Raw genomic sequence first — 23,668 nt, 5'->3', positions numbered from 1 at the left:
TAACTCGATATATTTTTAGGGATGGATTGATCGATCGTTGAAATTCATGATAATAAACTTCTATTTCAAGCAATAACTAATCATATGCTAGCTAATAAAATATGTTATATCAAAGATCCGTTATCTTTGATGTGATATATTTGCATATCTTACGGGCCTTACGGTGAAATTTTTTCCACATCTTTTAGTTTTTATGAAATCAGATTGCAAAAAGGGTGTAATAGGTTTATAAAAAATTAAGTTTTTTTTGCGTTCATTATCGAACGGGCTCCAGGAGCGAGTTTTAGCCGGTTTTTGGACTTCCCTTTGGTTTTTGCCGGCTGACGAGATGCAGCTGTTCGGTCAAATGGAGCAATTTTAGTTCGCTGATTTGAGGAATATCTTTATTGAATCATTAATGTCTTTTCTTGAATTTTTCAAAAGAGTGGTCGAAAATAAAACACAATCTATGAAAAAATGGCACATATTATATTATGTACGAATTATACATTACATATAGTAGATAATCATTTAAATGTCGCCTAATTATATATTCTAACTTAATATTTCTTTTTTCATCACGCAATATCTTATTAATAATTTTTCATTTACAACAAATTGCAGTAATTGGATATTTCAGATATTTCTTTTCAAACATCAGTCATTACTTCAACTTTAACCAATATTATATTTATAAACCATTCTATGTAATCTCTAATCTTTTCATATTTTGCAATTAAACGTCGAAATATCCTAATAATCACTGCAATCAAACATTTTTACAATCAGAAATTGTCTCCTGAACTGTTAAATCATCCATTCGAACAGTGAAAATTACCAAATCACCGATCTATCACAAAAATATACTGTATAAAATGTTGAAATAATTTACATATCTGATAGATTCTCAATTTTGTAATTTTCACGGTTTAAAGTATGCCGACAAGAATATTTGCACCAATACTGAAAATTCATTCTACGAAATAAATTACTCGATAAAGCTGTTCAAATGAAACGGGTACTTCTGGTCGATAAAGGGAGAATACGCCTGGGCACAACAAGAAAGTTTCAACAATATATACAACTTTTCACTGTCAAAATTGAATAATCCCACGCGTAACCTCCCCTAGAAAACCAGAAAACCGGAGGGCGAAATATATATTTATATATAATATAAAAGAGGGATGAAAAATAGGGGACAAACACTGCTGCCAAATTTATAAAACGATTTAGTAGCTGCTGCAACGCTGCCTATGGAATGATCCTAACTGGTAGTAAATAAAAATATACATAATTTATTATTGCAATGTGAATTGCCAATTGAATTGAATATCGAAAAAAAAAATTCGTTTTTACATTCAACCGTATTCGGCAGGCGAGAGAACATTGAGAAATACATACTTCAACAATCAGAACAAAGGTATAATCGAAATCAACATCTGGCTATAATTGAGAATTGTTATATATTCTTCTTCTAAAATTAATTCTACCTTAACTATTACTCAATGTTAACATAAAAAAATTAAGTTCGAAACTTGTTAAATCTCCAGCGTCGACTGAAGAAAACATTTTTGCACTTAGATTAAGATGTGATAAGTGGTAAAAAAAATCTATTGCTAACAATTTTTCCAACTAAACATCGACATGTACATTTCTCAAAAAAAAAAAAAAAAAATAATAATAACTCACAGAGAAACAAAATTGGATAAACGTCACACATAACAACCGACTCACAAATTAACATTCAAGATGGAATTTCCAAGGTCCTCAATAAACTGTTCGTCAGATAGTATAGTCAAATATAAATATTGTAAGAATCTTGCCCTTTGTCAATATTTCCAGATGAAAATATACAGGGTGAAATGGGAAACATTGGAATTTCGTATCGATGTACATCTTAGGATGTGAATACCATCGAAGAAAATTGATCTGTCTCGTCACTAAAAATTCACTGAGAATCGAAAACTTTATCTACCTGAAAAACAGTTCATATCCTACTTGAAACAATCAAGGTTAGAAGTTGCTAAACAATTATTATTCAACTTCTCACCTTGAGATATTTGTGTTCACTAAATCTACATTGCATGTATATGTACAGGGTTGGCAAAAAACGGATATGAATTCAGTATATTCTCGTTAAAATTGAAAAGAAAAAACTCTGAATCGAAGCAACATACAGAATTTGGTATAGTCGTACATTAGTGATGATGAAACTGGGTAAAATCCAAGATAATAAATAAAAGCCTCATATATTTGGTCATGGTCAAATCAATGTGAAAAAGGATCATTGAATTCAGCAGCATTCAGACAAGTTCTCAAAACGTCGAACCGCCAATTTTCATCTAAAATTGGTAATTACTACAAATTTCAATTTTCAGAATACTGGCGCACTTAATGATCTTCATGTGTTGTTCGAATGAAATAAGAAAAAAAAAAAACTATTTCAAAAAGCTGCACTTAGTCGAGTGTAAAAAAACTTTGATTTTGATCAGTCGATATGTAAAATCGTGTTATATAACTTTTAATTAAAAAATGGCACATTTCAGAAATACTTCAATGACAATACTTAAAAAAGAGATCAAATAAATGGCGAATTACAACGTATCGAAATAACAAGAAACGATTTACATTTGGCACAACAGTCAATGAATTCTCTTCCATTCGAACCACACATTTCTTTATATCTAATTTGTCATTTTTAACCTCTCAGAATGATCATAAATAAAAAAAATTAAGTCAATAAAATAAGTAAAAAATATAAAGGGCAAAAAACGTAATCGTAATTTTTTTTTATTACTACAGAATATCCTTAAAAAAATATAATATTGTTCATGAATGATGCTTGATGAAGAAATGATGGCCGTTTGTACGAGTGGGTATGTACAGTTGGCAACCCAGCCATTGCTTAATTTACTAGCAATGCTATTGGGGCTGGCCTGGATTGTGAGGCAAGTTGGTAGGAGGACCCTAAAAATAGTTTGCGTTTTACGTTTACTCGAATAAATTAAGGGATTCCCAACTTACCGTTATGGTGGAGTAATGGGGGGTTGCCAACATGTGATGTGGAGGTCCAGGACCTAATTTTGGCCCATCTTCGGCTTTTTCTTCTTCTCTTCGTTTTAAGCAAGCTGCCTTTGGATTAAGATTTCGTTCTGAAAAATAAATTCATGGAATTCCGATTGTGAAAGTACCATTGTGGCTGAATCACTTTGGTCTTGATATATCTGTTTTGAACTCCCTCAAAGTATGCTCATGGAAGTGTTTCAATGAATATAACAGAAAGATTTTTTTTCGTTCCAAGATGGAATTAAGATGCCAAAACCACTATAGATATTTTAAAACAATTTTTAGGATAACGTAACTTAGTACAAAGTGTTCTCGAATGATTTGTTCTCGAAAACTGTGAATGTGAGTATAATACAGGAAATTTATTCATGCATGTATATTGATATTATCGATTTTTTTACTTTTTTAAGTATTATAGTTTTTGTTTATATTTTAACTGTGTCGATTGCTTCTGATTCAGTAGTTTCTCATTGAGCCCTGATGATGGAAAAAGAAAAGTCGCGAAACGGTGTTTTCTTCATTTCAAGTTCATTGAGTAACATGCTTTGTTTTAAAAATCAAACTTACCTCTAACTTGTTGTTCTAATGTCATAATAACTTCAACAGCCATATTAAGTATCCCAAGTTTGGTTTGTGGTTTGTCCGTCTTCAAGTGTGCCATACACATTCGACCCAGTTCTTTTAAAGCTTCGTTTATATCCCGAATACGTATTCTAAAATGAACAGTTTGATGAAACGATGAATAATTTTTAAATTGTTCAGGAATCAATTTAGTTAATGACACTGAATACTTTCACCGAAATTTCGGTGAAAAATTCACTTATTTAATTTGGATTTATTTTTTCGTAAGGTTTCTCAAGTGATGAGATCGTCTCCTAACATCAGTAGCTTTGGGTGAATTCATGTGAAAGGCGAAAAGCGAATCCATGATTCAGTTGAATATTCATTGTTTACAGTATTAAACCAAAATTCATTTCATTAGAAAAGAAAAATTACGAAATGTAGCAATGGACAATGAAATTTCACAAGTCATAAAAAAACCATAGAATTTACGAGATTCGGCTAACTTCACGTTGTACGATGATAACCGATTATGCTTTCGACGTGAAGATAGCTCCAGAATGACAAAGACATGAGCGTAACATTCAATTGGGCATTCAGTATTGAGAATTACCAGTGACGTGTCGGTTTCCAGACTTTATCGCTTTTTTTCTAGGAAACGAAACTTAAAATGACATTATGGCCATAGATGGCATTTTGAGGAGTTTTCAATTTTTTTTTATTCTGCTAAACCTACTAATTTATTGTTTTCTTTTCATTTGATTTGTTTGAGTCGCAAAAAAAGGTAGCTACGCACAAGTGTAGTGTATCTACCAATAAGGAAGATTAACCGAAATGGTAGATCTACGTTCACCTCAAAAAATTCCACTTTTTAGTGAGCCACAGGCCAGACTTCGTATTTTACGCAATATTTTGTTCAAACATTAGGGCGATTCGCTTTTCACCCCCACACACTAGAGTTAAAATTAAAAAAACAAGAACTAAACAGTTAAATGAAACACCTGAGTGACTATAGGCCAAATACATAATGCGAATGAAGATAATCGAAAAAAATCGCACCTTTCTCTTGCGTTATTGGCTTGCCGCCTTTCTTTTTCCCTTTGTGCTTTTATATCTGGATCTAAGTCTCCCTCCTCAGTCTCATCCGCGCTGGAACAACTACATATCTCTCCTTTAGTTTCGATCGTGCAAAAAAAAAACTGGACGATCCCCCAAAAAAACGATACGTGAGAAAGTAACGCAGGGAAAGATAGGCCTTTACGTTCATTCGTTTGAAAAAAAAATTGATTGAGAAGTACTCCAGTCAGTCAGATAGGACTTTATAGTTGGTAAAGTACAGGCCCATACTCGAGAGTGTTTCAATATATATATATCGGCAAAATAAAATAAAAACTACAACATGCTGGCCAAATTCTTCGAGTACAAACGTTACGGGTATAACATTTGTTCATCTGAATATGGGCCTAGGGATCTGAGGTTTCGGGTTGGGATGAAGCGAAATTAATCAACATGCAGGTTCGTTGATGGGTAACAGATCAGAATCGAAACTCTGATGATACTTTGTTAGTTCCTTTTTCTACATATTCGATACTAGTTGGTTAGGTAATAAATAATATGGATGAAATTTGGATCACCTATGCGATTACTGGTTCTATTATTTCGAGTACAAAACACCGTGATGTTAATTTGTAAAGAGCGACAAAAAAATAAATCCATGGTAGTATACTTCTTGTACAGGGTGGGCAAATTTCGATGTTTTAGCACTACAGCTTTTAAACCAGAGGAGATAGACAAAATCTGATACCCCATTCTCGTTCTCTTTTTCTGAGAAACTTACAATAGTAGTAGTCATTTTTAGCCACTTTCTTTTGTTTTCGAGTTATAAGCAAAAATTGAAAAAATGGCCATATCGAAATAAATTTATATCTCCGCTAATACTGATGATAGGGCTCTGAAAGTAAAACATTATACAGGCACTTTTTTGCTTAGAATCCAGTGGCGTGCTCGTCTTTTCAGCAGGATTCTCAATTACGAAGCTCGCCTTTTTAGGCGAGCACGCCACTGGATTCGCGTTAAAAAGTGCCTGTATAATGTTTTCATTTCAGAGCTCTGTCATCAGTATTAGCGGAGATATAAATTTATTTCGATATCGCCATTTTTCCAATTTTTGCTTATGACTCGAAAAGGAAAGAAGGTGGCCAAAAATGACTACTACTATTGTTAGAACGAGAATGGTGTATCAGATTTTGTCTATCTCCTCTGGTTTGAAAGCTGTAGTGCTAAAACATCGAAATTTGCCCATCCTGTACAGGGTACCTTGTAAGCGAAACTGTAGAAGTTACAGGAAACTCTTCGAAACGTTTTTTATACAATATGGCTAACTGATTCGTATACAGGATGGCAATACAAAGTTAGCTTTTTTTAAATGGAACACCCTATATCGAAGAACGTTTTTCAAAAGCTCGAAAGAGTGTTGCCACATTTTTTCAAATTAATTTTTTTTTTTAAATGAGGCTCCCTGTAAAAAATGGCACCTTGAGAAAGCCCCTTGAGTGCCGAATCCAACCATATACCAGGTGTCCCAGGATTAATGGGAATAAATTTGGTAATTGGTTCACAACCTCTTCGTTGAAGAGTTACGTTGCTTCAAAGATGAAGACATACAATAACTTTTCAAATGAGTAATATGCCGATGTGGTGTTCAAAAACAGACCAAAGGATCTAATTCATTCTTTTATCGATACAGTTGAAAGGTTTCCAGAAAAAAAAATTGTCATTTCAATACATATTTTTTGATTATGTAACTGAGTAATGAGTCAAAAATTGAGATTTATGTGCATCTCTCCTTGAAAAATACCACTTCAAAATTTAATTTGTCCACCTCTGCCCCTCTGAAAAAAATTAAATAGATCCATAATAAAGGCGTCATCTTTGAAGCAACGGAGAACTTTTCATCTTCTTTTGATGAACCGAACCAATATCAGAATTAATTCCCGTTAATCCTGGGACACCCTGTATATATTCCAAGTTTTCGGCGCCATTCAATCGACGACAGAAGAAGGGATATATTACACATGGGGAAATAGTAAGGAATGGGTGTTTTACGTACCGCTCACGAACATTGTTGGCCTGCCTACGTTCTTTTTCACGCACTGCCTTGTTGCTGGGATCGTCTATTTCTTCTTCATCAGCGTTACTACTTAGATAAGATTTTTGCATTATTTCAAGGGGTAATAACAACAGTGTTAAAGTGAAAAATAAACATATTAAATGGAGAAAATAAAATAAAATTGATACTTACTACCTTCTCGACCTTTTGGAAGATTTTGATTGGGGCCCACTAGTAGAATTAGGTTGTACTACGCTTTCTATGGAACTCGAGGGTTTGGTATCGCTGTCTGGGGGCTCCTTGCGTTTTTCTGAAGTGGAATGAAAAAATGGTAATGATCACAAAGTTACCTTCGTCCGAAGTCTTTAAATGGAGTAATCATAATTTATCTATTTTATTATTACATTCATATTATATAATTTTTGATTAAGAAGCCGTTATTCACTAGTCTATCAAAATTTTGCAATGGATAGAGATACTATTGAACACGAAATATTTTTGAAAGAATTTCTCAACAATTGTGGAAGAAGTATATACACTGCGCAAAAAAATTAACGCACATTCTGAAAATCTCAATTTTAATGAAAGTTAACTCTACATTGACTTTATAACTTATTTTTTATGTTCTCTCAGGAAGGTTTTGAACGAAACAGGACACATTTAATGGAAGAAAAATTCAGGATTTCACCGAATCTTATGTGAAAGAAGAGAAATGAACAATTTTTAAAATACTGAAATGCTGATAAGTGATTTAATACTTGGTATTTCCACCCGTTCCGTTAATTACAGCTCGGCAACGACGGTTCATACTCAAAATGAGTGATCTCAAAATGTTCTGATCTAATCCTTCCCAGATTTCTCCGAGTTGGATTCCTAAGTCATTAAGAGTAGCTGGATGATTTTCTGAACTTCTCAGCCTTCTATTGAGAATGTCTCAAACCTGCTCAATCGGATTGAGATCTGGACTTCTTGCTGGCCATTCCATTCGAGAGACTTCAACCTCTTCAAGGTACTCCTGAACGATGCGCGCACGATGGGGTCTGGCATTATCGTCCATAAAAATGTAATTTTCACCAATGTATGGGGCAAATGGCACTACATGCTCTTCAAGAATGTTCTTTATATACTTATCAGCATTCATAGCTCCATTATCAACGACCACTAGGTCTGTGCGAGCAGTCAAAGATATTCCACCCCATACCATAATCGATCCTCCCCCGAAACCAGTAGTATTCAGGAAATTGCACTGAGCATATCTTTCATATGGACGTCTGTATACAAGGGAACGTCGATCACAATGGTAGAGGCAGAATCTAGACTCATATGTGAAGAGAACTCTTTCCCAATCGGCCTCTTCCCAATGGATATGCTCTCTCGCAAAATTCAAACGCGCCCTTCGATGGGCTGGGGTAAGAGCTGGGCCTCTTGCCGCGACACGAGGCCTTAAATCATATTCTCTGAGGCGATTTCTTATTGTCTGAGTGCTAATTTGCACCTCATGAGTTTGCTCAAGCTGAATTTGAAGGAGGCGAGCTGTTGCAAACCGTTGTCTCAACGAAGAAACTCTCAAGTAACTTTCTTAAATGGCAGTTGTTACCCGTGGTCTACCCTGTCCTGGTCTTCGGACATTCATACTTGCCTCCCTGAATCGCTGCAACAATCTGGACACACTTGCATGGGAAACTCCAAAACTTTCTGCAATTCTTGTGTATGTCCACCCTTCTTCTCGCAAAACTACCGCTTTGGCACATTCCTCTTAGGTCTAATTGCTTGTTTCGCGTTGCATAGCGATCGAGTATAGAAAATCAAACGAAAGAAAAACTATTGATCACTAGAATTGATCGAGAACAACCGATTTTAGAATGAAGCCAGTACATTCAAAATCTGATAATATCATCTTTTTTTATTCCTGCTGGGAAAAAACATCTGTATTGAAGAAAACCGTTGAAAGTGGATAACATATGCATGCATAATTCTGATAAAAATAATTATCATTCAGAACACCTTCAGTTGTAGAATAAATTTGAGATTTCCATAATGTGCGTTAATTTTTTTGCGCAGTGTAGTATTCTCTCGGATATCCATAACCCTACAGACTTGTACGAAAATTTCCCAAAAAGATGGGATCAGTTAAAAATTCGTCAAGACCGAACGGTTGCACCTAGATGGATGAAATTCTCAGATTTTTTTTTTACTAGAATATGCTACATTTCCATTTCCATCTACGAGATTTATTACAAGAAGAATGGCTTTTACATAATCTTATAGATTTCAATGGCCTGTATCCTCCCAACCGAGCAGAATTGGAAAAAATCGTAAAGAGAAAAAAATGCCCTTTTTGACCTCAGGAATCTTCTGTTAAAATAAATATTATGTACAAGTGAAAGAGACACGCTCTGCTCAACATATTAAGAGAACAAATACTCACTCGTGTTGTATGTTGCCCTTTCCACTTTGATCGGTTCAGGTAAATGTGGTTCTGGTAGTGGCGGGACTGCGTATCCTAGAGAGCTCAACTGATGCGGGGCCAGGTTCGGAGGTAGCTGCCCGAGCCCCAACTGTGATTCCGCGTGGTTCCTGAGTACGTTGATCGCGTCGTCCAACCTCTCTTCCATCCTCGTTCCCTGGAAATTAAACTGCTCAATAATTTTAACTGATCTTAAACGACCAGATGGATGGTTTAAATAAAAAAAAAATTATGACAACGAATGAAGAACACAAAAGTACTCACGTTGACCTCGGCATGGTCCCTCAGAAAAACAATAGCGTCGTCTAACCTTTGAGCTTCTGGGGCCGTGGGCTACACGCAAAAACAAAAAAAAAACATGCCAAACATACCAAAAACAAAACAGAAAACTAACTAAATTCAAAAAGCAGAAAAAAATTTGTGGAACTTCGAATCAATAAAAAAGATTGAATTTTGGAATGTACAGAATATTCGAGTTGAAGAGATTTCAACAAAATTCGTCGTCAAGTAGGCTGTGAAATTTTGAAGGTTGAGCTTTATCTAAGTGTAGTCTCAAGTTTAAATTTTTACTACTACATATTCCCCAGACTGAAGATTGCACAGGGTGTGTCAAGCAAAGTGTCCACTCGAGGTATCTAGCCGGAGAACCGAAAGAGGTCCTTTATGAAAAGTTGTATCCTCTACATACTTTTTCTGGAAAAATCGAATATCAAAGATGCACTACGTTTCGAGCACAGAATGCTAACCTCCTGATCCTCACAGCCTACTTTCACCTTTAATTTTTCCGATAAAGTGAGCAATATTTTTTGCATGCTAGTCGTGGTAATAGGGAAGAAAAGAATTTTTTTTTTGAAGCTCATTCTACACCTAACTGTTGAGATATATGTCCGCTGTCAACAAGTTTCATGATCAAATTTACAGTGCTTTCAAGCTTGAAGTTTACTTTAGGAGTCACACACAGGCATAGAGAATAGACTGAGCAATACCCGCGTGAAAATGACAAATCTATGGCGCTGCCAAGGATATATGCTATGGCCGCATGTTCGGTCTTTCACATTTTTCTGCCATATTCACTGTAGAGCTGAATGAGGAATACTCAGTCCATTCTCTATGTCTATGAATTGGCCGCATTTGCTAGAACGTCTCACAAAAAATGATCTAATTCTGTGATCATGTGTTATCGAGTAGATGTGTAAACTGTCATAGTATGACAGTTGGAAAAATCTTCTGTGGATTTCAGTGAACCAATGGGGGTGCTCTATATGCGTGACTATTATACACTAGGGAATAATCCTTGTGAAGAAAATGATGTATTTTTTATGAAATATCTCTGAAATGTCACATTTTGAAATAACCATTACAACCGTTTCCCACAAAAAAATTATTTTAAGCACTTAAAAATGAAAAATAAAAATGGGTAGTTAAAATTTAAAGCGTTTCATTTCAATTGCACAAGTTGGCAACATCGACTGAAATATGCGTTTATAATAAAGGACAACAAATACACTATCTTGATCAGATAGACAAAGATGGCTGTCTATGAAGTCTGCGACGAACGAGGAAGGTCGTAAAATTTTATGGGATTTTTATGGCCGGTTGCTGTTGAGGCTTGCCAGTGAGTACGCGCCTGTAAATCAACAGTTGTTATTTTAAAAACAAGCTGATCGGACATTGTTCTTTTCATTTTCTAGTAGGCGCTGTTGCCAAATCGTAAACTCGGAACCAAGCGATTTAAATTCTAAAACCCCATATTTCAAGAATTATTTTGAATAGTTTCTCATAATTATTCTGTTTGAACTTGCATATGCTGTGATAACCCAAATTGAGGAGAATTCCCCATTCGGTCACTAGTGAAAAAAAAATATATGGAATGGACATTCAAATCGATCTTTATGAAATTAACGCGATTACCGTCGATACCTTTCTTCCCTATTGTAAAAAAGTAGTAGCCAAACATGAAATGAATGCAAACAAAAAGGACCACTTCTGTCCGAGTGTCAATGAACAATGACGTGAAACAATCTGTGGACTCACCATGTGAAGTGCTTGAGCAGTTGTACCATTGTTGACGTTCACTGTTTGTGAGTAGTGTGGAGAGTGTGGATTGTTGTGATTTCCCAGCCAGGGCGCCGGGGCTAAGGGTGGCGGCGAGCTGACTGGAGTCGACGGCGCCGAACTGTAACTGCTCGCACTCGCTTGTTCTGGTATCGGGTACACCTGCAAGGAGAACAACGTGTTTAACGCGCACAGATCTAGTGATCTTTCGAATTTCGCGTCCTTCAATTATAAAACAGAAGACTATATTATTTTAAACAGTTTTCTGTATCGACAGCGCCATCTCATTGTCAAATGTGTGAAACTTTGACCTAGATGTAGTCGTTTTTTAGTACTGGATAAGTTTTCTTACCGCTCCCAAGGTCTTGGCCACTGTGTCGGCGTGATTGTTGGGCACGAAGGCGGCGGCGTTGGACATGGAGGCAGCCTGCGCCCCATTCGGCCTCAGCGAGGACATCGGCGGCAGTCCCTGGGCCGATCCTTGGGTCGTCACCGTGGGGTCGGGCTCGGGTATGAGGCCGTACGCCTCGTACGTCTGGTAGGGCGCCGCGTTATACTGGGCCCCCGTCCACTCGCCGACGCTGGCCCCAGTGGCCCCCTCGGGCCCCAGGTAATAGCCGGTCGCCGCTGCGCCGCCCGGCGACGAGTACCTCGGCGAGGAGTCGTGCGTGTGTGTGAATTCATCGGAGCCATACTGAAAAAAATAAATAAAATCATTAAATATAGTTGACGTTTCTTTTTTCTATGGAAAATCTGTCAAAACTCATCCATAGAAAGGAGCGAGACAATGACATGAACCTAACCAACACTTATGTGCTCTACTGAAGATCTTGTCAGAAATCAACTGATCCGAAATACCCAATATATCTATCTTGTGAGATTGCTCTGATTGGCTTCCTCTTCTATTGAATATTTTCTTCATTTTTCGAAAAAAGACGATGTAATGTCCATATATACTACTAAAGTATTTTGTGGTCATATCCCAGACTTGATACAAACAGTCAACAATCATTGACATCGAATGACATTGACACTAAAAGCCTAGAAGATTTCACTCACTAGTGTGCCACAAAAGAAAACTTATTATTTCTGTAGTTCCAATCATAGAAATAAACGCAATGACCGAAATAATGAAGTGTTTTTGTTTCAATCCTCAGTTTTCTACCATCAAAATGAGCGAAGTGTTGTAAAATTGTACTTGTTTCGTGAAGGAATCAACGGTTCATTATTGAAAATAATGAAACCTAATATCCAAAAATACACGCTTCAAATTGAAAGTTGGTTTCTACGTATTTATCTGCGAAATTTCCGCACGAAATTGATAATACCGATGTCGTAGGGTCAGGGGAAAGAATGCAATAAAGAATTTATGATGAGACAGCAGCAAGGATATCTTTTCTCGACTATAAAGTTGTTCGGGAAATTCTCTATTCGAATATACATGATATATTGGGGAGATATGCTGACTCGAAGTAAGGGAACTGTGGTACGTGAATCGGAAGAAACCAATAAATTCACGTTGATACGAGTTTCGACGATACAGATCCATGAATGTCGAAGTTAACGATGATATACATAAATATGGAAATAATGTATCTCAATCTGATACGAATAGTAAACGGATGAAAATGTGGATGAGATGAAGGAAAACTACAAATCACACAATGGATTTCATCATTATTTCTTATTCTGAATAAAGACAAATTACCACATTTTATTCGTCTCTGGTTTGAGCCCCCTTTAATTTTGATTTGGATAAGTGACAGTCGAGATAATTCTATGACTTTGGAAATAATGAATCTATGTGTGAAACTCCAGTTGATTTCGTCTATTTTGGTCCGAATATCTGTCGAAATATTATCGGAACAGCGAGGAGAGAAGTAGTCCGCTTTCTCGATAAAGAGAGATTTTTAACAATGAGGATGAAAAATCACGGGAGGTGTTCCTTATTTATAAAGTTGAAGGACGTCCACTTATTGTGTACGAGCAACGGTTCCACATACCGAGACTCATATTGTTCCGTCCTTTCGATGCATGTCAACTCGTTCTATTGATTGAATTGCATCGAATTTCCTTCAACGTCATCCGCGTCCCCACTCATATGATAGATAAAAATGAAGAAGAAAAAATGTGCACAGATATGTTAGAAAGTGACACAACCTATTGTTATAATATGCCCTTTTTGAATACAGGACCATGTTTTTAGTGTAACTTAAACAGATTGGATACTGTCTGGACACCACCTGTTATCAGAAGTTCGACACACTTCGGTAGGTGGCGCCACATTATCATCTCGGCACAAAGCGCATAGAATAATCTTTTCTATCAATACACAGTGAATAATTCAAAACGATTGATTGTGGAGTTCTCGAACTCGACTTCAATTTTCATTTTTTTTTTCACCCTAGTGTATTCCAATGTAGTATTTTTCTGTCATAGGGTAGAACTTCTCGAAATGACACATTCCACACAAAAAGTTGCCGACGTGACTCACCGCGCTCTGTGATCGGTACTAACTTCACTTTCTTCAAAGTGGCTTCAGGCATCAATTGTCAAATTTTTCCTTCTTCCTTCTTCTCATCCTTATAATTTTTCCACGGTCCCTGCAGTGGTCGATGCATTTGAGAAATTGCATGCAGAAATACATATCGAGAGACGCAAAAAATTAAAACCCCATATTGGAAAAATTCATGAATGAAACTAACAATCACCGGTATATACTAATTTCCTGAGCATCGAGAGTTGCTTTAAAAAGAAATTCAAGATTTTTTACGTTTACCAAACGCGAAAATGAAAACCAAGCTGTCAGTTGTTCAGTGTGACAAAACCATTGAACTCAATAAAGAAGAAGATTTTTTATCGAGTTCAATGGACAAAAGTGACAAATGCGAGGTTAGCACCGATCTCAGGCAGGGGTGGGTAGAACGGATTCGAGGCATAGAGTAGTGTTTTAAGCCACGGTATTCGTGAAATTCATTCCATCAGGTTTTTTTAGGTTCAAGAGTGTGATATCCTCTACGTTCTATGGCCCTGATTCAGGCAAACCAACCGAGTAACGTATCAATTAATCAGCGCGGTGGCTAAACACCATCAGGAAATAAAATAACACGAGGAATCCGCCAAAGAAACCAGTCCCCGATCGCGGGATCATATCGTTAAGACGTCGGAGATCGAGGAATTTCATAATTCAGATTAAGCAGCGCTTCCTGGGGAATCGAATTTGTCCAAATATCGTTCGATCCGCGGAGTGGAACGTCGTCGGGGGCCGGGGCAGCATTCCTCTTCTGCTCCCGGAGCACAGAGGAAGTTTCGCAACGGCTCGCTTAACATCCCATAAACCATTCCGGCGAGATTTTTATTTTTTTTTCTTCTTCTGTCGTTCGAAACGCAGGTGCGCGCCCGGTACGCGCGGATCACCGTGGGATGACGATTTTATGGAATCGCCGCTGGGACAAACGGGAGGCTATTACGCAAGTTGGGGATTCTTGATTTGGAAATCAGGGCGATTGAACTACATCATTGCGACCTAGCCATGAAGGACCCTATTTTCAAATAATACAGGCTTGCATGAACAAAAAAAAAAATTCAGGTGAACTTCTTTGAAAGTTTACAGATCATCGTGAGTTTCGAACATAGCTAACACTTAGCGGACCTCAAACGCAGAGTTATCGTAAGTAGAAAGGACATTTGTTGAAATATAAAGAATAAAAATTGTAAGCCAATATTGTACGATTTGGAAGAAAATAATTTCGTCACGAAAAAATAACCTAGTTCTGTGAGCATGTGCCGTAGACAGAATGATACACTGACTGTCAGTTAAAAGAACTTCCGCCAAATTCTGTGTTTAATATGCGCGGCGAACCACAGACTCAGAAGTCTGTGGGCGAAACTGACATTAGCACGGCCATTTTTAATGGGTTCCAAATTTGAAAATACCGTTTCTTCGATTTCAATGGTATCTTTCAGCCATTTCACTTTCAAAATGGATTGATTGGAACCAAAAAATATATGCTCCCTGTCACACTTTCTGAATAAACGAAATTAATCAAGATCATGTTGTCATGGAGACCACGCGTATTTTTCGTGGGTTAATGAGGGTTCAACATTCCTATGATGAAACTGAAACATTTGAGCCAGGATATTTCAAATGAATTCCAACTTTGCGTTGAAAGAAAGCTTTTTGAATAAAAAAAGAATAAAGATATCCGATTTCAGCTGATTTTCGCATTTCGAAGTCGATTTAATCGTCTAAAGGTAACACGAAAGGCATTCACGAATATCTCAAGAAAGATAGACGATTGAGTCACCGTAATATAAGAAATAGTTACACTGCCAATCGCGAAACTCGACAAAATCCCAATTAAATCCATTATAATCGAATCAAAAGCGATAATTTATCCGCTCGAACACAAAGCAATTAGTTTTCCAGTTGCATATCTCGTTATGTTGTTATTTCCTTGAGCGGCTTTCTCAAAAAAAAACTAAGAAAAAACAAAAATTCGAAAAACTGTAAAGGGGTCAAAGGGTTTATCGGAAACCGCTCGAAAACAAGGTAAACACACGTTCCGTTGCTGCGTTCCGCGAAACCTTCGGCGTTATTAATCGGTAATTATGCACTGATCCGAACAGCCGATCAATTATTGTTTTACGGGTTAAAGTCGATTATGATGTCATCTTTCGTGAGTCGAATAATTGCGGATAAGGAAGAGATCGAGGTCGGAATTGTAGCGAGAGGATTCGTCCTATAGAATTTTGACAGTTGACGTTTGGTCCGTCAGAATTCGACATCGAGTAACTGTGGAATTTCGACTTTCTGTGTCTAAACCATAGATTAACCCAAATATCTGTACAAACATTCTATGGTCTAAACGTAGTGCCCAGCTAGTACCACTGTAGAGGTTCTTAGATATTGGCGAATCCAAAAATGTAGACGCCCTCTGCCGACTGAATTACGAAACTACTTTGTCAGTACTGCAAAGTCAAAACAAGTTTTGTTCCTCATGTTTTTTCTTATCTCACGTTGTCCAACAAAGTATTATAATTATTATTTGGAGAAGTTATATTGGAATTATTGCCTGGGTTTCTGAATAGAAATATTGATGCCGAAAAAATATTGGAAAAGGTATTTATACCAGTGCTTTCAACTGGTAGGAGTTAGTTTAAACGATTTTTCTTTGCGAGAGTTTTCTGCTAAATTGAATTGACGATTTAGAAATACAATTTCATAATTTTCATACTTCCGAATGAATGCTTTTTCTCATCTGTAGAACTTGTTCCATGAGCCGAATCATGTTTATGTCTCTTGAGATTTCAGTATGAGGAATACCTCTATATCATAACATGGAATTGAAATACTTTAAATAGAAACTTCACAAACTCAGTATATGCTACCTCAACATTATTAGCTAGGTTTAATTCAAGAAAGAATCTGTGAAATAATAGGATTTTGTGTCTAGCTACAGTGGATCACCAATATCATCGCTCGATTTTATTCCACAATTCATTCATTTCAAATGAAGTAGGTATTTCCAAAGAATGTTGATCGTCTTTACGAAACTAAATCAATCAATTCACTTCCGATAATTCCGATAAATATCTTGATTTACTAGAAAAACTCTGTTAGGCCGTACAAATCTTGAAAAGAGTACTGACAAACGTCAAAGTTTGTTTTCATTTCGCAGCGCCCTCAACGGTAATTGGATTCGCGAATTGAATAATTTGAAAAAACTTAGGACTCTCCTAAGTTCAATGGCGGTTTTTCTTGAGAAACCTGTCAGAAATACTTGGCGAATAGCTGAATCTCACCGGTATACAGTTGAGTTTTCGACAACTATTATAGAACGGCTCGCTACGACCGCATTTTTATACCTATGGTGGATTGGAAGAGGAAATAGGGGAAAATCAGCTGAGTAAGAGGATTGGGAAATAGACTTCTGTGAGCGAACCGTTGAAATAAGAAGAAAAAGCTTCGGACATTCGAGATTTTTAACTTTTGACGAACGCAAACAAATATACGTCAATTCAAGTGAGGTTAGCACCGTTCACAGACAGGGGGTGAGTAGTACCGATTTAGCTTATCGATAAAAAAGAGAAGTAAGAGTTTTTGGCCTCGGTATTTAAAGGCAAATTGGCCCGAGAAAGTGGATCACCGGTGCGGTGCTTACGTCTGGGTCTGACATTAGGAACTTTCTGTCATCGAATGCTTTCCCGAGATCTTGACCAATAATTCTTCAAGTGCCGTGTTCAACTTCCTCTGTCTACACTCCATTGATCCACGGTACTCCGTCTAACCCTTGGAACATAGATACAAGGAATGGAAAATAAACATTTGTTGTTGTCCAAAGACTGGAGTGAGATAGTTGCTTAGTGTCGCCAATCACAATGGGGGCTACCGTTTTTTTGCTCACCAGTTGGCGCCTTTGTAGAGTGAGGTCCTGAACATAGACAAACTAATGCAAGATTTGTTTATCTACGATGACGGGAATTTGTCATTTCACAGATCAAAATATTGGAGAAATTGAATATATAAATATTTGGTTACTAACCAATATCTTGTTCGTCATGTGTGTAAGTCCCTTTCTGACAATGATTTGGCTTCACTTCTTTTATAGCATTAAACACGTAATATCAATAAAAGTATTATAGATATATGGAGACCATAAACTTAATATTAATCATATAGTTAAGTCTATGATTTGGACCTCACGCTACACTAGCACATCTAGCGGTGAATTCACACGCGGTAGCCCTCAATGAGGGCTACCGCGTGTGAATTCAGATAGTTGAATCTGACATCACTGTCACGTCAATTTTCCGTACAAAAAGGTAGGAGCTATATAAATTTATTCATTTTACGCCACTACCTTAGTGTCGCGCTAGACAGAGAAGCATCGAATGTTTGTACCACAACAACTACATTCATAGCACGTCAATGTCCATTCCATGTATTTATGTTCTAAGGTCTAACCTGCTTGGATAGTTTCAGTGGATTATCTCTCGTAATTTATGCGATTTCTAAAATCTCTACACATTTGACACTTCACTAAGTTCACTATACTCAAAATAAGTGCTAGAATTTCAAATATAGCCCCAACTGGACTCATTATGAGATTGTTCAAATGGATAACAGATGATCCATCGAAAAATATTCCGGAGTTCCTCGAAAACTTCAAGTTTTGCAGATATTATGTGCTTGATACTCTTGGAGGCACTACTCAGTTTGCGTCATACCAATTTATGGTTACATCCTTAGAACATAGATATCTATGTTCTAAGGTTACATCCATTTCAGCTTCTTTTAAGAATCTGCCTGAATTTTTTCAGTTCATTCAGGTTATATACTATTTGTTCACAATCTAGAAAATTTCCACTGGTACGCAGAAATTTGTTGTCAAATAAATGTCAATTAGTTTCTTCAAATTCAAAAATAACAGAGTAAAACTCGTCATTCATTCTCCAAACGAAAACACCCCAAAATATTGCCGCATATTCACGTGTTCAAACCAATCGAACACCCAGTATAAAACGCAACACATACCATCGGTTTCGAGGAAAACCTCAACTGTCTATGTCCCTCCTCGAAATCCTTACTCAACGCCGTGTACCACATAGATATCACCCTTTCACTCTTTGTCACCAACACCAATCGCACAGTATATAACACCTTATACAAACAGCGTACAATACCGAATCATCGCATTCCGATGGACGAATATCGAAGTTCGCGGAAACTTTTTTACCCGAGATATAAACTCGCGATCCGTTTCTCGGTAATTAAAAGTAGATTAAAAAGAGCGAGCGTGATATCGGCCACTTCTCTCTACCGAGAGACCACTTTTAGTTCGACTATCCGGACAACGGAATAGATAATAATGGGATAATAGAGAAACAAACCCACAAGACCGGGGACACAAGTAAGTAGAGTGGAGGCCCCCACTGCTGTGTGTGTACGGAACCTTACCAGATCGTTTTGTTCGGCACGCCGCTTTGCGTAGGAAAAGACGTTACGAAACGAGATCGCATAACGATCGGAATCGAATAATTAATTGTACGACAAAAATGCGTTTCGGTTTTTATTCCCCGTCAACCTCCGTATATATCCGAATAGGGAACAATGCGAACTACGAAAACGCGACACAGCGTAGCGTATGTGCGAATTTTCTCCTGGGAGAACAATAATCTGGATAACTTTCCTTCATTGTTTATAGCGCTACCTACACAGTTATATACGGAACAACGTGACGTTTCGTCTGATGGGTCATAGAATTGTCTCACTAGGGATGTCCGGTTCTTTATAAAATATCGATTACACTGAAGTCATAGATAGATAATCATAGATTAAATATTGATGATCCATAGAACAGAATTTCAGGAAATTTTTGTGTGCTTATTTTCAACATAGATCCAATGTATGGATTTAAGACGTTGAAGATTGAATAAAAAATTAGAACCCTCTTGAAATTTTTTTATCGTGTACATTGCTTCTATCATCCCGCCATCTAAGATCGTTCCACTAGAGTTGGATTCCAGTTCCAGCATCCAAATTTAATGGATTCCCCTTCCATATAGACGTTTATTAAAAAATCAGGAATTTTTGGCGCCACCCTGAAACATCCCGGGATTCAGGTGGAAGGGAGTACGTTTTATGGACCTTATTATGGTCCCGAAATAAAGAGATTAAAACGCGAATATTACATTCGATAATTAGATCGTATAAGTAGGCAGAACGGGGTAATAAAACGCCGAAATCTATACATGCAAACGTTGAATTATATTTGTCGGCTGTGGGAAATGAACACATGAGATTTGGCGATAGTGTGGAGCGTCTTCCAGTAAATCAACCCCTTCTTGCTTTCAGCCGACATGGCTTTCGGAAAATGAAAATACGTTCCTGGAGAAAACACGAAACGGCCAATTCTACATATTAGTTTACCATTTTTCTTTTAATTTTGATTGAATAAAATTTTTATGGCCTCAAAGAGATTCGAACCCACGAACCGAAAGCCACTACTTGACATTTTTGAAAATTGTTTTGTTCGATTCAGTGGCGGTTTAACCACAAAATCTTTCCACATGAGAATAGTATTTTTTTTCTGTGGTAATAGCTAACCTCTTCTTCGTATTCTTGTGTGATGCATCTTCATCTTAGTTTGTTTCTCAAAGACTCTAGATACTTTATTTATAACTCGTAAATTAAAAAGGAATGATCGGCAGACTCTCTTACGGCTATTACAAGGACTTGCGGTTGTGGTCGTACAAGCCGAAGCATACAAACGTTTTGAAGGCTCAAAGAATGCGATTGGGAGAGAGGCTAATGACTTTCAGGGTGTCAGTTTATTACCCAGCTCATGAGGGGTCAATTATCAAGAAAAGGGAAGCGTCAAGGGTTACGTTACCATCAGGGAAGTATATTCTACTGTTTTCTTATAACGATTAGACGACACTATTTATTCCTGTGCCATTTGTACACCTGTTCGACGTCGGACGTGGTATGAGAGAGAGAGGAAAGAATTTCTCAGGCATATAAAACAAGTTGAATAATGAGCACGGGGAATATTCAGTAAAACGCTCTGACAAATTTTTTCAAATGGTTTCCGGAAAGTACTTAATTGGGGTCGGATTCTTGACGTCGTTTCTTGAATATTGAATATTCCCTTTGAAATTCCCATATAACCAACTTGTTATTACGAACATAGAATGAGCTTTAAAAAACAAACTAGAAAAACATTCTATGGTCTAGGGGTAGGATCTATGTATAGAGATGCCAAAATGAAGGAAATTCTGAACTTAACAACTTCATCCATGCCAAAGTTCTTTATTAGCTTGATGAAAAATATATGAGCTAATGCTGGCTTCGATGTGTTCAAATCAAAGAGGAGTTCGTCACTCTCTGGTTCATAAAGACCCATCTCTAAAAGAGAAAAAACAAACAAACCCGAAGAAGGACGTCATTTCAAGGTCACGTCAATGACTCGTAGCGTTATCAAGCAGATACCTCGCGATTTTCTTCTCTTATAACAAGCCGTATAGGAATTTCGCCTTTTATGTGTATTCTTTTCACGCGCGGTTACGTTTTCAGAGGCGGAAAAGCGAAAGTGACCGACACGCGTCTAGAATCAGAATAGTGTGCACTTTTCGCTCTCCGATCCGCGGTATTTTCCGACCTTGATTTTTATCGTAACTACCACGCGTTGTACGAACCCAATACCCACTCGTAGAATTTAATTTTCAACGTAACCTTGAATTCTTCGTTTACGTTTTCATAGAATTCTATGCGGGAAGGATGTGACGCATAGGTACGTTCGGATGAACATCGAAACGACAGGCATCGAGTTTTCGGTAATCTATGGTCAGAAACAATAACGTCGATGTTCTCACTTCAGTCGGAAGTAGGAAACGTTCGACACATACGTAATGCTTTTATACGGAGCGTCTCAGTGTGTGAGTTTACAGATTAGAATTCTGTTTTGTGAATTTCAGTATTATTCTCTTGATGAATTTGAAGAGGTAGAAGATCTTGATCTTGAATTTTATCGTTACTTCCTTGTTGGTAGCAAACCGTCCCTCTCTATGGTTCAAAATATTTTGTATTCGATGGTTTTTGAACACGAGTAGAGAATGTAAATAAACTATTTATAACCTTTCATAAGTTATCAATAAGACTTTCGTGGTAACGTGATGTATATTTCATTCTCAAAAACGATTTCTGCAAATCAATTAAATGAGCAATCTGACGGAATGTAGCTAATACGGTAACGTTCGATAGTTTTACCTACTGAGTCACGTGCATTAGATGGAAATTCAATGGCTTAACCTATTTCCTTTGTTCGTGAAGTTTTTTCCGTCGTTTATGGAAGTGGATATATGTAAACAAAGGGTCCGTACGTTCTGAATCATTCGAATAAGGTAGTCATTGAACAATATAAATTGAAGGTTTCTCATTTCCTTCTTCTGAAATATAGAGTATTCATAAAAAAATATCTGCGAGTGATCACGGAATTTAGACTGATGATATTCAGTGTTCGGAAGTACTGCTCGGCTTGCATCATACGTTGACAGTAATGGACATCGTCTATGTTCAAGCATAAAATTCTATAGACAAGATCAATATTTCAAAGAGTGAAAGAGTTCCTGATGGAAATACATATCACCTTTATTCCGAAGCGATCCATAAAGAACACAAAGAAGATTTGAAGTTCCTTCAACCACCATCTACCCACGAAAATCTCTTAATCAAAAACCCCAAGATTCATGAACTGTCAATCGTATATTTCGTAGTCATCACGTGCGCTTCGATAAACGATCAATTCGATTTTTTTCTTGCACATAGCGAAATGACGTAGGTACGAATATATCCGGCTAATCGAAAAGTTTAAATTTAGTCGTGTCTTGTGCATGTTACAGCTCACCTTCGTTATTGCACATTGTTTTCTATTTTCGGAAATCGTAAAACACTCCCCCAAACCAGAAGGAATGAACGGCTGAGGCACGTTCGCCAACATGGAAATAATTACGTGTTTCAGGACCTGGTCCGTGTTACCAGAATGTGAGAACAAGAAGCCGAGGAATGGTAGAGATGGCCGCCCGCAGCTTCCCTACGTTCCTCGTTCGATAAGACCAATATCGGACTTTTTTTCACGAGAATAATTATTCAAGGTTGTTTCGAAAGGAAAATTCAAGAATCTTCTGTCTTTCATTGATTCGTACTATTGAATAATGGCGAATTTACCATTTTAGTGGTCAGAAAGAATTCGATCCGTATGTCAATTCATTTTTATGATTAACCAAAATCTACGTTAGATCAAACCATAGAGGGAGTGTTTCGTCATAGAAGGAAAGCGGCTATACCATAGACTAATCTATCTACTTCGTGTGACAGTTGCAACCATAGATGAACTAATCTATCTAGCAGCTAGCTTGTATCAAATGCTGGATATAAACGAGATGATTAACCTAAAACGCAACAATAGGAAATTCGATATAGGTAGAATTCCCACATATAGGACAGATAATACTACTTCTATCCTTTTTCATTCAAGGGCTAACTGATCCCGATCGAGATTTCGATGAACCAGAACCACGGGTAGGAGAATTACGAAAGGACAGAAAGGCGACACCGAACGGATGTACATTTTTATAGCTTTGCGAGGCGCATACCGAAGCTTCTACGTTCCGTTAGGTATAATACATAATATAAAAGTATAGGGGTTCCAAGGTAAGAGTGGCAGAAGAAAAACGTAACACGATCTAATCGATGAGGGTGTAAGGGCAGGTTCATGAACTGGGACTTCGACAAGTATCTTTTGGTACACGAAATTTTGAGCAAATACATGGTAGCTCTTTGATTCCTACATATATTTCAACAGATTTTGTTCCTTTCGTCATTTGAAAAGCGTTTATTGTGTATTTAAAGTCGCGTCTGCGTTAACTTG

General features: G+C 37.2%; 1 protein-coding gene across 8 annotated transcripts in view; it reads right to left on the bottom strand.

The window, feature by feature from the left end:
• Positions 1 to 447: 447 nt before the first annotated feature.
• Positions 448 to 23,668, bottom strand: part of LOC123306757 (protein daughterless) — a 28,537-nt gene continuing 5,316 nt past the window's right edge. Inside the window, exons 1-10 of one of the 8 annotated variants that reach the window (XM_044888886.1) lie at positions 18,775 to 19,142; positions 11,590 to 11,931; positions 11,217 to 11,399; positions 9,447 to 9,515; positions 9,144 to 9,351; positions 6,908 to 7,025; positions 4,666 to 4,764; positions 3,613 to 3,758; positions 3,004 to 3,131; positions 448 to 2,946 (exon numbers count right to left, since the gene is read on the bottom strand). In XM_044888886.1, coding sequence (XP_044744821.1) covers positions 2,902 to 2,946; positions 3,004 to 3,131; positions 3,613 to 3,758; positions 4,666 to 4,764; positions 6,908 to 7,025; positions 9,144 to 9,351; positions 9,447 to 9,515; positions 11,217 to 11,399; positions 11,590 to 11,931; positions 18,775 to 18,846 — 1,410 coding nt within the window. In that variant the 5' untranslated portion in view covers positions 18,847 to 19,142 and the 3' untranslated portion in view covers positions 448 to 2,901. Of the gene's footprint in view, positions 2,947 to 3,003; positions 3,132 to 3,612; positions 3,759 to 4,665; positions 4,765 to 6,715; positions 6,806 to 6,907; positions 7,026 to 9,143; positions 9,352 to 9,446; positions 9,516 to 11,216; positions 11,400 to 11,589; positions 11,932 to 18,774; positions 19,143 to 23,668 lie in introns of those variants that run through there. The other 7 variants (XM_044888878.1, XM_044888880.1, XM_044888882.1 and 4 more) reach the window with 7 other exon arrangements.

The sequence above is a fragment of the Coccinella septempunctata genome, chromosome 2 (genome assembly GCF_907165205.1).
Source record: "Coccinella septempunctata chromosome 2, icCocSept1.1, whole genome shotgun sequence".
Lineage (NCBI taxonomy): Eukaryota > Metazoa > Arthropoda > Insecta > Coleoptera > Coccinellidae > Coccinella > Coccinella septempunctata.
This window is presented reverse-complemented; position numbering and strand designations above follow the sequence as displayed.